Source organism: Eretmochelys imbricata, chromosome 10, assembly GCF_965152235.1.
Source record: "Eretmochelys imbricata isolate rEreImb1 chromosome 10, rEreImb1.hap1, whole genome shotgun sequence".
In the NCBI taxonomy this organism is placed as follows: domain Eukaryota; kingdom Metazoa; phylum Chordata; order Testudines; family Cheloniidae; genus Eretmochelys; species Eretmochelys imbricata.
This window is the reverse complement of record NC_135581.1, coordinates 78959749-78974293: the sequence shown is the minus strand read 5'-3', so window position 1 is coordinate 78974293 and position 14545 is coordinate 78959749. Positions and strand designations below refer to the sequence as shown.

The following is a 14545-nucleotide window of genomic DNA, read 5'->3' as shown; positions in this document are numbered from 1 at the left end:
AGAGAGAAAGAACTCCTGGACTGTAGGCAGTACACTGCTATCGCTCTTAATCCAGCAAGTGTTTTCTTTTCATAGAAGGCCATATATGAAACATCCGGTGAGTTCAGTTCTGTGCAGGGACACGTTCTACTCACAGTATCCAGGCTACTGATCTGTACATAACTCTCCGAACCCATCTTCTGCCCCTGAGAGAGGGAGCATGCCTGCAGGCTGAGTCACTCAGAGAAGACAGTTCCCGCTCCAGGGCAATTGGAGTCACACAGAGAAAAGCTTTGGCCTTTATCCCCCTAACCATGTGTGTAAGTCACGGTTGCTTTGGCAAGGGTTCACCTGAGCCCTGTTGGCGGTGGAAATCCAGATCACTCAGTGTGGACAAATTGTGCCAGGCTGCCCTACTGCTGCACATACACAGAGAGGAAACGTAAAGAAACATTGATACAAAATGCTGACACCTGATCCTGCAGACCCTACTCACCCAAGTCTCCCAGCAATGGAATGACTAACATGAGTAGGGCTTGGAGAATCAGGCCATTAAGCCTTTTATTTCCAAGTAAGGGACGTAGCATTCTTTTTGTTATTGATTGTGTGACAGCAGCACCTAGAGGCCCGAGTCTCAGTCAGGGCCCCGTGGTGCTGGCAGCAGTACAGAGACATAGTAAGAGATCCTCCTTGCCCTGAAGAACTTACAGTTTAAACAGAAAGAAAAGGAGTACTTGTGGCACCTTAGAGACTAACCAATTTATTTGAGCATGAGCTTTCGTGAGCTACAGCTCACTTCAGGGGCAGAGAGAGGAAGTGGCTTACCCAAGGTCACTCACAGCTCAGTGGTAGAGCTGGGAATAGAAGTGTCTGGACTCCCAAGGCTGTCCCTTGCCACGAGACCATGCTTGTCTCCTAGCTTAGTTCTGCATCTGCCCATGTCAATTGTTTCTGGAGAAAACCTGCTTTGCATTTTAAAATGATTTTTTCGTTCTCGGCAGATGAGTTCAGAGAGTCACGTACAGCTCGGCAGCAGAGAGCGGGTGACAGAAGCAACCATAAAAAGGAGGAAGCTAGCGCAATTAGGTGTATTGTGAACACGGCTGCATTCCCGTTCTCCCACCTCATCCCCTTTCTTGTTTTGCTCTGAGTCTGCTTTAAAATGGCTTCTAATGATACGTAACTCAGTGAAGTCTGCAATCCTCTTAAACTGTGTTTTGCGTGGGTATGTATTTTGGGTGTGGGTGGATGGAAATTGTCATGGCCTGTCTCATCAGACACTTTCTTCAGGTTCAAGTGCCCAGGGAGTCTCCTGTTTATTATTGAATGAATTCTGCCTTTCCCCCAGCCATTGGTGTTCTTTCCACACCTCTGCTCTTATTGTTGCTCCGTCTGGTCTAGCGAAGAATTCATTCTGATTTTTCAGCAGTAGCCAGACTGGTTTTATTCTTAGTCATTTCTTGTTGCTCGCCAATTTCTTTCAATGTTCAGCATTTACAAGAGTGATTCATGCTTTTGAAAGCCACCATCAATCACTCTGGGCTTTGAACATTTCAGTCTGGCAAAACACTTAGCTGATTTGCACAGGCCAGCTTTGCTCACACACAGAGATTCATATGCCCGCCCTTGCCAGTTAAAAGCGTGGCTGAATTGTGGCTGGACAGACCCAGGCTTGCTTCCAGTGGCACCTCTGCAGCAAAACATTCAACCTGCTTCATTTACTAGTTGCAAATTCCACCAACACAAAAGGGACTTGGACTCAAAGCCCTGGCCGCTGCCTCTGTGCTGGCTACTTAGAGCAGACATGATGTAACCTTCAGTGCAGGGCTTGAGTCTCAGAGCTCCCTATGCAGCTTCCTGTGGTGAGAGAGAGAAGTCCCTTTCCTGTGTCCTTCCATTAGGAAGGCAGTGACTCTGTCTGTAATGCAGGTTCAAAGAGTCCAGGTGCCCTGAGCTATCCGACCTGGAGTCATCCTGTCCCCAGTATCTGGTCTGATGCCAGCTTCCCGTAGTGAGGAAACGGGTGGAAGATGCATCGGAGCAGTGAAGGCCTCAAAAGCTGTATTGCCAACATCAAGCGCTCAGAAATCATGAGTTGGGCCCCAAAATGAGATTGGCTTAGAAATTTGTGAGACTTAAAGAAATAATCGGAGTTTGGTTCTTGCGATTCGCCGGCTGGTGTTTGCGCCTTTAGGGGTCACTGTTACAAACGTTTCTTTGCGACCGCAGGGGCTAGAGACTTGCTATATTTTTTAGATGAAAGCAGAGACTCTTCTTTGAGTTGTGTGCCTATGGGTGCTCCCCTTCAGGTGCGCATGCGTCTTTCGAGCCCTTGATAGGAGAGTTTTCCACTGGCAGTGCCTGTTCAGCTCGCGTATGCCTCCTTGTGCCAGACACTGAGATAACATAGAGGTGCACGGGTGAATTGCCCTCAGTTCCTCCTCTACCACATTGGCCTGAGATGCACGCCTAGCATGCCTGTATGGAGCATACCTCAGCTATTTTGTATTCTTCTTATAGTTGTTTAAAATTAGTTAGTATAGTCAGTGGTTAGTAGGCATTATAGTTAGTAACTAGTCAGACATGCGGCCGACATAGTGGGTTTTCACCCACAAAAGCTTATGCTCCAATACATCTGTTAGTCTATAAGGTGCCACAGGACTCTTTGCCGCTTTTATAGTTAGTAAGTGTCAGTTGTGAGAGGACAGATTTTTTTTTTCCTCCCCTCTCTCTTCTTGGGGAGTCTTGTCTTCCTGGTGTAAAATGCTGCCTCTTCTGCTGGGAGGCTGTACCCGTGAGCGTCGGCCGCTCTAAGGGTGTCCATTGTTGTGGGGGGTCCCACGTCTCCCACAAGTGAAATTTCCTCCTAGACCACAAGTCTAGGGCAAGAAAGAACAGGGAGACTCCGCTCAGACTGTTCATGATGGAGCACTCACTTCGACCAGTGTCTGAGTCAAGACACGAGAGACACGCCCCGCCTGTACATCTGTCATCGGACAGATCCAGCTCCCCTTTCGCCTTGGCACAGGCTTCCCCTCAGAAGGGCAGGCCAGTGGAGCTTCTGAGAAGACTCCCAAAAACGGGAGCATGGACTCTCCTTTGAAGGAGCCTGCTCCCCAAAAGCCCAGAACTCCTGCGAAATCTACAGCCTCCAAAGCCTTGACCTCTCGGCCCAGTACCGCTGAGCCGGCAGTCTCCTCCTCTGGTCCTGGTAGAGCCAGAAGGCCCCAGAGCTCAAGGGAGAAATGGCTCTAACATGGCTTCAGTACCCTCTACCAGGGACAAAGAAGGCAAGCATAAGTGTCCCAGTCCAGTACCACCACTGGCACCTACCCGTTTGGCACCCTTAGTACCTAGCAAGCAATGGCACCAGACGTGACTGGCATCTGCATTGGTATGCCCGCCATTGACAGTACTGTCATCTTCAGCTACTGCATCCTTGGCTACCCTGTTGGTACCAATTCCCCGCTCGGCACCACAAGAGTTTAGACGTGCAAGGGACCTGCCATAATGGAGGAGCTGGAATCCCTGTTCCTCGTGGGTACGTAGCACCTTTTGGTACTGAGACCTCGGTCTCCAGACTGCTACCATTTCCCTGGTACCGCAGGACTCTCCACCCTTTTCAATGGGGGCTCCTCCACTGGACCATGTTGAAGAGAATGAAGGGAACTTCATCAGTCTCTTCTATTTCGGTCCAGGGTCCCCCAACATATCCTGTCAGGAACCCGTTCTTTGACCGTCACAGGGAAGATTGCAACCATCATCAAGAATTGTGGAACGAACCCTTCATCCCACCACAAGTCCCATATGGGCCCTCCCATACTTGGGCTGCTTTCCGACAAAAATTCTCCAGACCACCGATACGATCTCAAAGGGAGACTACGATTGTTCAGTCCTCTCCTCTCCAGGAGATGTTTGAGGAACAAGAGGCCAGGGCAGATAAGAAGCCACACCTCAAACACCTATTTCATCCTGCAGATGAAGTGGTTATGCCTCCACCACCTTCCAGGGCCAATGATTTTCAACAGTATTAGGACCTCAGAAAGAGGGTAGCTGACACTCCTCACTTCCACTTGAAGACGTCAGGGATTCACAACACAAGCTGTTGGATATCATACAGTCAGCAACGTGCACCCGGGTGGCGTTACCCATCAATGAGGCGCTCCTGGATCCAGCTAAGATTATGTGTAAACACCTGCTACTATTCCACCAATGTATAAAAAAGTATTACATTCCCCCTTGAGGACACTGATTTCTTGTTCACGCACTCTCCATCTAACTCCCTAATCGTGGATGCGGTAAATGTGCAGTGCAGGCAACACTTCTCCAGGTCTGCTCCACATGACAAGAACCAAAAGAGACTGGATCTCTTTGGATGGAAGTTCTGTTCATCAGCAACCCTAATTCATCAGGGAATTAAAATATGAAGAGCAGACATTCCTCTGATTTCTATTTGTGTCCTATTTAATATATTTATTGAACATAAATGCAAAATATAGAAGTGCTGGTTATGATCCCATAGTTAAGGTTGAGTTTTGCACTTAAATCAAGGATTCAACCACTTTGTATAAAAAATACAGCATACCTAGAGTTGGTCAGAATGTTTTTGTCAAAACGGTTTTCCATTGGTTCAACAAAACTGAAATCTTTCATGAAATCATATCAGTTTTGACAGCATTTCATTTAGGGAAAAACCTGAACACTTCTGGAATGAAAAGTTTTGATTTTTCATTTCTAAATTATTTTAATTTTGACATTTACTTTATTTTATAAATATAAAAATTCAATAAAAGGCTTGAAACGTTCTGATGTATCATGAAACGTTAAACATTCCAAATGTATCAAAAAGAAACTTTCGGATTAATTTGAAATGAACATTTTTTTCAGAATTTCATTTCACACAAAAAAGTTGAAAATTTTGACAGTTTGTTCTGATTCTGGGTGATTTTATTTTTTAAATCTTGATTTTTTTTGTGTGTGTGTGATAGGAAATTATTTTTACCAGCTCTTAGTAACACCCCCTCCCAAAAAAAAAACCCAACACGAATTCTTTGAGCACAGAATGAATTTTCTGCAAATTATATGAAAATTGGTAAATTGATTTGAGTTAAAATTTTTAAATGGGTCTTGTAACAAATTTAGCACCTCGTGTCAGACGTTTTTTTTTCTCCCAAATCATCTTAACAAAATAACACAGACTTTTCCAATTCTCTTAGAGTTAAAACTCATTGAGCTCTAGTGCATATTATACCTAGCAGATGATGGCTCCCAAGTGCAACATGTTTCCAAATACATGCTGTGCTCTATAAATTACATCCTGTTCAGAGTGAAGGGTCAAGTCTCTTTGTTTAGTTAGGCACATAACTCCCATTAATGTCAGCAGGAATCATCCCTTTGGGATACTGCTTCTCCATGCCCACTGCCAAAGGCGTTTGGACACAGAATGGTCCAAATGAATCTATATGGTGTGAGTGACACTTCTCCGATACTTTATGGCATAAATCCATTGATTTCACTAGTTACTTCTGATTTACACAGCTCTGAGGCCCTGCTTGCACTTTAGTTATGGTTCTCACAGCAGTTCTTTGTAAACCCTCATTTGGGAGATACAAATATCTGAGCCGGATTGAATCGTGTTCACTGTAAGGTGGGAATTTGGTCTGGGTTAGAGCCAATGTGCACATTTTCAAATAAGAAACAGCACAGATTAGTTCAGCTGTTTACTTGCTCCAGGCAGAACAGAAATAAATGTTTTTAAAAGTTGTAGGTGAAATTGTTCTGCCAGAATCTACTTTTCAAGAGTTTAATCCCCAAACCTGTGCAGATCAGGTCTGTTCTGGGGCTTCGGGCAGCTCCAGCCAGTGGACTCTTGGGCAGTTTGAAATCTGCTGGTTATCTTTTCATCTTGCTTTGACCTTTATGATGATCTTGTTGATCCTTAAGGCTACAGAGCCCCATTGATTCCTGCCTTTCGTCTCCTGTGTACACCCATTCATCAGCATGAATAGGGCGAGGGAAGTAGGTTTGCTACATTCTCACTTTACTTGATTAAACAGTTTCTGTTTCCATAGAATTTATAGCCCATTTTTATTAAGGTCTGTCCATCAATTCCTTGTGAAGGGTAATTTGTCAAATGAACAGTCTTTGCTATGAATATTTACGAGCCACTAGAGGATGTCTTTTGCTGACCGCTAGCTGGGGCTTCCTTTTGCTAGAATGGAATAAAAACAATGTTCCTGATACTGCAGTCCTAGTCAGGGACTGTCCCTCTGAAGTGCTGAGCACTCCCCCATTGAGGTGAAACCAATTGAAGCCAAGAGCACTCAGCATCTTACAGGATCAGGCCCCTCAATCCTCACTCAGACAAAATTCCCACTGAAGTCAATGAGAGTTTTGCCCTGGTAAGGGCTGCAGAATTGGGCCTAACGCTATAGCACAGGTCCTTTCATTCTAGGGCTTTCCATTTCTTTGCATGATTCCTGTATTCTTTGTGTATCATCCCTCAGCTTTTTAGGCAGGAATGCACGACAGACCTTTATTAACTCAAATGCAGTGTGAAAGGGACAAAACTCGAAGTAGCTGGTGCATGGGAGGTTTTGATCTTTTGGGGTCTGATCCATTGCACATTGAAGGGATTGGAAAGCTTCCTGCTGTTTTCACTGGATGCTGAACCAGGCTCTTAAAGTCAGAGGGCCAAATTCTGTTCCCATTCACACCAGTGTAAATCTGGAGTAACTTTTGTAGTGAGTGAGGTCACTCCACACTTCCATTGATGTAACAGAGCAGAATCGATTTGTTTTATATCCTTCCAAACCTGTAGTTTTGTAATGATCAGAGAGCTTTAATTTGATTGTTGTATGAACTGCACTGGTACCCGGTTCCTGCAGTGTTCTCATCCCCTGTGTATGCGCCTTGTGGATCTGGTCTGTGGAGCTAAGCTCCCCAAGTCTCTCCTTGCTAGTCTGCTAGCCTGCTCGTTCTCCCCAAACTCCCCTGCTGGTCTCATCCCGCTTGACTTCTCACCAGAGGTTTAAGAACCAAATGTTACGGTGAAGGTCCATTGTTGCTCAGAGTCCAGTGCTCATACAAAATGCACTCTTGCAGGTTTACTTGGACACTGTGAAGGGTTGCAAATAACTGAAAAATCAGCTGTGGTTGTCAAAAGAAGGAATGTGCATTTTGTGATGCAGGATTCTGGAATTGTTTTTGCCCTGCTGTTAGCTTTCTTGCTACACAGATCGATCCTGCTAATGCTTAGTCACATGAGTAATTAATGACAGCCAGTGGGATGGTTGTAAGAGCAAGGGTTTGCAGGATCAGGCCCTGGGGGCTTGCAAAGTTTGGAAATGCTCTGTGGGTCGCCTGGTCATGAGCATGAGTTAATAGGCTTCTGCTCAACTCCTCCTGTGTGAGATTCACAGTTTAGCTGGCATAGGGATGCCGTTAATTTTTGATGTGTGGTTTTTGCTCTGTCACAGACCTTCGTTGAAATGGGAAGGACAAAATATTTGTCAAACAGATGCTGCATAGAGAGGGTTCCAGAATTCTGTTGTCAATCGAAGATCTCCTTCTGGAGTTCGAAGCCAAGCATCAGAATAGAAATAGGAAAGTACAGACAGCATGAATGCCCCCCCCTTCCTCCAGACCCCCATGTGGAAGGGACTCTGTATGTTGAGTTGCCTTTTCCAAAGGGAGGGCACCCCTCTGGTCCAAAGAGCTGTATGGGAGGAGCAGGCAGCCAGGGTGGAGGGGAAGACACATTGCCTCAGATCCTCAAAGGTATTTAGAAACCGAACTTGCACTGATTTCAGTTAGGTGCCTAAATATCTTTGAGGATCTGGGCCCCTGTCCTGATGGTACCACGCTGTCAGGAAGGGATGGGGAGGTGTAGCAGGACCCTGGGACATTGCAGAGACACACACACAAAAGCAATGGTAGGTGTCCCAACCAGCAGGTAGGATCAGGCACTGAATCAGTGAGCAAACTTTCCCACAAGGATGTGTACCAAGACTGTGTCCGTGAAGAGAGGAGATTGAGTTTGCTCCCTGCTGACCTCAGCTGAGGAGCTGATCCTACAAGATACCAGGTGCCCTCATCCCCTTGAGTAGGAGTCAAGAGCTTTCAGCACCTCACAGGATCAGGGAATGCTTTTTGGTTCATGTATTATCCCAAACAGCATTATCCCACAGGTGGGGGCTGTACTCGACTCTGCATACGCACGAACTCCTGGCACGGCATCCCCAAAGTTTATATGGAGATGGTTACACAACAGATTAAAGGGAACATACGATACTGGGTCAGACCAAAGGTCCATCTAGCCCAGTATCCTGTCTTCTGACAGTGGCCAATGCCAGGTGCTTCAGAGGAAACGAACAGAACAGGTCATCATCAAATGACAAAGTGTCTCATAGTAGTGGAAACAAATAGCAGCAGAGAAATATTTTTAAAGGGGAAGAGATGTCTTTGTTGTCTGTTTATTTCTTAACCTGAATTTCTCTTTTTGTCTCCCATACTAGACAGCGGGGGCAACTGGGAATTCAGATATTTTGCAAGTCCCACCGTTGCACCGGGCGTGTTTCATAGATACCAGGATCTGCCTTTGTACTGTAAACCAGCACAAGAAAATGCCTCGCCTTTCATTGCATCGCTCTAGTTCTAAATTACTGAAAATGCACAGCAGCCGGACTGCACACAGCAGCAATGGCACGTTATTGAAAGTCACTGTTAAGACTTCTTTATTCTTTCTTTTTTTATTCTTTTTAAATAGCACGACTGGCACTACTGTTTGTACACGGCTGAAATTCTCAGGCCAGTTTCAGGACTGGGTAGTTCTTGGCGGCTTCCTTATCTCATGCCAACCTTTCTCTCCTCCTATAATTTTGCCTGTGTTACAGTCTGATGTATTTATTTCTTATTGGGGGAAGGGAACGATCAGTGTTTACAGCATCAAAAAAACCCAAGAGACATAAGATGGGCTTCATCCCACTGCAGAGCCTGAAGAATTTCTCTGAGAGCAGGGGTCTCCCCTACAGAATTTTTATCATCAGAAGGGAACATGAAGAAGAAATCTAATCCTTCCAGTGCTGGATAGCCCCTGAAATTACATCTGACAGAGAATCACTAACCACTTTGATTGATGCAGTTCTAGGGCTGCTGGAAAAATTAATTTTCAAACATACGACATTTGATGTTGACTGCAGCTCAGGACGCTAACCCTGTAGCTTGTCTAGCATACCAAGCACCGACAGAAATGACTACTTTCAAAGCTGGCTCAGAGCAAACCTGTGCATGCTTCCCTGGGTCAGTGCATATAAAGAAAGGTTGACGTTAGCACTTAGGTCCTTGAGGGTTATGGAGGGCTGGGGAAAGTTGCCATCTGAAATTAAATGATGTTGCCAAATAGTGTAATGAAGGGCAGTTAGACCCGTTCACAGGAATGGCCTTGGTACCAAGTACGGTTTTCCTACTAAATGTTGAGGAGATGGATTGTGGATGAGTTTGGATAAAGGGATGATTTATAGATGTCATGCTCTGGATGTGCCCAAAGCATAAGTGTTGGATTTTTGTACTAGATGCCTCAACGGTTAAAGTTCTTCCCCCTCTCTGCAGAGGTTCAGTTGTAGCCATTCACATCTATCTGACCTTTCTAAGAAATCTACTCTGTTCTTGTTTTGCAGAGTATATGAAAGAATCTGTGTGTAGTTCAAGCACCTGCTCTCTGAACAGCAGCGAAAACCCATACGCCACCATTAAGGATCCACCCATCTTGACATGTAAACACTCGGAGAGCAGTTATGTGGAAATGAAATCACCCATTCACAGGGATTCACCCTATTCAGAAATGCCAACCTCATCAAAGACTAATAAAAATATATATGAAGTTGGTAAGTGTCCTAGATAACCAAGGAAGCTCAGTAGTTCAACAGGAGCAAAATTAGTTTTAGCAATATTCTCTCTTGAGTTTTACATTAGGAGCAGAGGTCATTAGGTTTTGGCAGAATCAAGAGACAACTGTGCTTTATGGGACAGGGACGGTGCTGATTTTCCTATCTAGGGTCCCAAGTTTGGGATCAAAGAGGAACACAATCCTTCTGTATGCTTGCTTGTTTTTAAACTGTTTTGAGTTTCAAATCCCAATTGCAAGATTAAAAAAGAAATGGCAGATCGTTTGAAAGTGTTCTTTGCGGTGCCCTTGGAACTAAATCCGGAGTAGCAGAAAGTTTGGAAAGGATTTGCCTGTACGCATGTGTTAACGTGAGCATGTAAAACTCTTGACTATCAGAACTAGCAGCCTGCTAGCCATTGTAACCCATTTTTCATTGTATCTTCAGAGCCCACTGTCAGTGTGGTCCAAGAAGCCCGTGGTCGTAGTGTTAATTACAACCAGAATCCATATGACCTGCCTAGGAACAGCCACATTCCTAGTCATTATGACCTTCTCCCTGTAAGACACAGCCCTACCCATGGGGCATCTTGGGACAAGCAGTCTTAAAGGGATACGCTTCGCTGTCGCAATGTGCTGCGAACATTCTCTTTGACTAAATGAAAGAAACGAAGACAATCCTTTTTGGTTTTGCAATATGCTGACGTGACTTGAAATAGTATTATACAAGGAACCTAACCTAACAGAACATTCGTTCGGGCCAACTACTGCTGCATGATATTGAAAAAGATGTTTTTATACTGATCACAGAAAAATAAAGAACCATCATCTCCATCTGACTGGAACAATTACTCAAGGAAGCAGTTTACAGAGTCCAGTCAAAGACTCTACAGACTGTGTTCTATTAACTGTAAACTAAAAGCAACCCACCCGCCCCCCAATTGTAAGTACTTACAGCTACAGATGTACATTTCTACCATCCACATAAAGAGACCTTTACTGTTAGAAACAAGATGTCTAAAAAGATGCTGGAATATATTTTACATACGCATCATGGAAAAGGATACACACACAAAAAACAGGAAAGACTGAATTTGTAATCCTTGGGTCATGCTGTCGTCATATCCATTCTGTGTACATGTCAATTATATTCGTGGTAAATTAGTTTTGTAATTTCCTGTTTCTAGTGGCTGCCAAGAGATTTTAGTAGAGGACTATTATGTATACACCGTCTGTGGTTATTCTCAATGCCTCATGCTCATTCTAAGCAATGTAAATCTTCATAAGTCTCCAGTGATCTTTAACCATAGAGCTCATCTGAACAGTGTGTCTCATGCCCAACATATATAACAACAGCCATGCTGGGCCGGGCCAGACCAGTGGTCCATCTAGCCCAGTATCCTGTCTTCCGACAGTGGCCAATGCCAGGTGCCCCAGAGGGAATGAACAGAACAGGGCAATCATCGAGTGATCCATCCCCTGTTGTCCAGGCCCAGCATCTGGCAGTCAGATGCTTAGGGATACATTTTTAACAACCTATGGAAGCCTTTGATTGTTGGTGGTATTTTATTTGGCCTTATACAGCTGCTACTTTATTCGATACAGTGGCCCAGACTGTCAACTGCTCTAAATTGTCACATAGCTTCAGTGACTTCGATGGCGCTATGCAGATTCACAGCAGCTGAGAAGCCGTTCCACTGCCAATGTGTCAAAAATCTAGCCCTGTTTCTGTTCTGCACCCAAACCAATGCTTTCTAAGCCATCATGGGGTTTCTAGACCATCTTTACAAGCCATTGCATTATAGCTAAATTAATTGCATGCCATTTATAATAAACCCTTTAATTTCATCGGCATTACCATGTCGTACAACTTTATCCATCGCTGAGTCTACCTGAAATGTCATTAAACTGAGCTGTGACCAGATTTCCTTCTTAAACAGCTGTTTGTGGAATAATTACCATGAGGTTTGCCTTGGAATAAGGTTTGCTTTGGAATAAGCCTCCCAGATTATTTTTTGTAGTCCTTCTTGACATAGAAAATAGAATACTTGCTATTAAGCAGTTTCTTGTAGCTCTTGAGCATGAAGTAGTATGATGCTAAGTATGTAATTTCATTAGGCAAACGCGGGAGTAGCAAATTGATTGCATCTTAAATATAAAAAAGTCTGTTGCATTTTTGCTGTTCTGATGGAACTATAAGAGAAAGAAAAGCAACTGTGATCAGTTTGTTAAAGCATGAATTGATTCGTAAAAAATACTAATGCAGGAAATAGCGGCCTAAGGGCCTGGTAGTTAAATTCAGAGCCTTTCACCTCTAGATCACCGGTTTGAATCCGGCTCCAGCTGGGAGTCATTGTGAGTGGATGACAAACCTACGTGAAATGAACTGGTCCGGGGGCCAGCGTAGTTCCTGGTAGACAGGAGTTTAGTGTCATATGGAGAAGCCCATTGCAGTCTGAACCCTTGATGGTACTCGCCAGGAGCTGAACGTGCTGAGGAGACTGAACGACCTGCTCAGCGCTGGGATCGAGGCCTAGTGCCAGGGCAGTGCAAAGAAGCCTGCATTGATGCTGACCGAGCCTGTGCTGTATTTCTTTGGGCTTCACTACTGTCAATCCGGTAACGCACTAAATACTCTTGTCAAGGGGTGGGGAGAAGCCCTGGCAACACAGCCAGGAATCTTTGGAAAGCTGGAATCTTTCGTGGGCAGAGGTGGGCACACTTTCTGAAATCCGTTATGCAACTGGCAACTTCTGCAGTTCAGACGGCTGAACTAACTCCAGAGAGCTCTTTCCCCACAGGGTTAAAAAGAAGCTGATCTTCATGTTGCAAGGAATACATAGATATTTACATGAATGCTGCATGGCTGCATGGGGGCGGATGAGTGATCAGCAATAGTAATTTTGCAGAAAAGCCTTATTCAAGATGTAATTAGACATTATTTTGTAGGGCCAGGTAGGGATATATTTTACTTAGCGTATAGAAAGACTTACCTCAGAAATCTCAATAAAAAGGCAGTTAGGCTCTTGTTAGAGACTTACCATACATCTAGCACAAGCAGTGTAAGCGGCAAGCCTAAACAATGTATGTGTTGTGTTTCTGTACAGTATGAGATGGGACTTTGGAGAGCAGCGATATGCTTGACTTTTTCAAAGCTGGATTTCCAAACCAAATGAAAGGAGGTGCACAGAGTTTAACAGAAGGGGGAAAAATACATTCTTGTACATTAGCATTACTTTAGAAAATAGACATTGAAATGGCAATACTTTTTTAAAGCAAGACAGATTTGTAATAGATTTGTTCACTGTGCTAAGGTACTATACCTTGTACAAAATAAATGGAGTTTCTCTCAATGTGCCCTTCTCAAATGTACTCATTTCCAGCCTGAACATGTTGGAGGCATGAACTTTCTCTGTACCACAGGACTGGTTACCGAAGGGCCTACATTTGCCTACCCAAACAACTCCGAGAACATTCAAGCCAATGTCAGGCAAGTAAGGTAGAAAAGTTGATTTCAACAGTTCTGAGAATGAGTAAATCTCAAATCCAAAATGAAGTAAATCAGAGAATAATTCCTAAGCCAGGGGCTAGTCACACCCTAGCTTGAAAGCAAACTAAGTACCAGGTAAGTACCTTTTCATCAATTGCTCTGGCAACTCTTACTTGCCCATAAGTTGAACATGCGTGAGCAGACTGGAGCATCATAATGGTGCTGTCAAAGGCTGACCCAGCTCACATAGAGCTGTAAGAGCTATTTCAAACAAGGTGCAACTGTCAGGTCCCTTTACGCTTTTCCTGCAGTAAGCTGAGGCTGCGATCCTGCAACAGACATGACTGTTAAGGCTAAGATTTTGTCATGGACAGGTCACAGGCAATAAACAAAAACTCACGGAAGCCGTGACCTGTCTGTGACTTTTGCTGCTGCAGCTCCATGGTTTCGCCTGCTACCATGGTGGCTGGGACTGGGACCTGTGGGGCTCCTCCTCTCTCTCCTGCACAGGCCAGGCTGTCCTCTGTTGCTGGAAGCCTGAGGGGCCCCTGAGGAGGCTGTCACCTGTCGCTGGCTGCCAGCTCCAGACCCACGGCCCCAGGGGCAGAAGCAGAAAATGTCATGGTCCCTGGAAATCCTGAATTCCGTGACACAAATGTAGCCTTAATTATTGTACACAGCTGTACCCACAGGGAGCTCCATAGACTTCAGCTGGTTCACTGTAGTCCATCCATGTGGTGTACATTGCAGTGGCAGGGCCTAGTCTATCATATGTATTAATGCTAATCAGTAAATTACAAGCTAAATTGTGCATCAGAAGCAGCTATAGAATTAAGCTGTCTCCATGGCAGTATAGTGAACTGCTAAACTGAGACTTTCAATACTTGCAATTCAAATGTCCAAAAAAAAATCTTGTTAACCAAAGCCACACATACGCCTCTTATTTGCCAAACCCCACTCCCTACGCTATTCAACGCTGGAAATTCATCAGGTTTAAACAGCTAGATGTAAGTAATTGTAATAAGATGCTATAGACAATAATTCTGCACCCTTTACCACAAATACAAGAAGGAAACTACTGATGCTTGCAATATGGGTTTGTAATTGCTAAGATTTGGGCTTTCAAAAAAAGTGTGTAAGTAAAGGCTTCTGCTAGATCAACCCTATTTTATAATTTAATGAAAACTTTAGAG

The 14545-nt window shown here is 44.4% G+C and overlaps 1 protein-coding gene across 1 annotated transcript in view; it reads left to right on the top strand.

Annotated features, from left to right (window-relative positions):
* Positions 1-10670, top strand: part of MEGF11 (multiple EGF like domains 11) — a 261478-nt gene extending 250808 nt beyond the window's left edge. The window contains exons 19-20 of the mRNA XM_077828321.1: positions 9657-9863; positions 10311-10670. Of these exons, the coding sequence (XP_077684447.1) occupies positions 9657-9863; positions 10311-10471 (368 nt within the window). The 3' untranslated portion in view covers positions 10472-10670. The remainder of the gene's footprint in view (positions 1-9656; positions 9864-10310) is intronic.
* The last annotated feature ends 3875 nt before the right edge of the window (positions 10671-14545 follow it).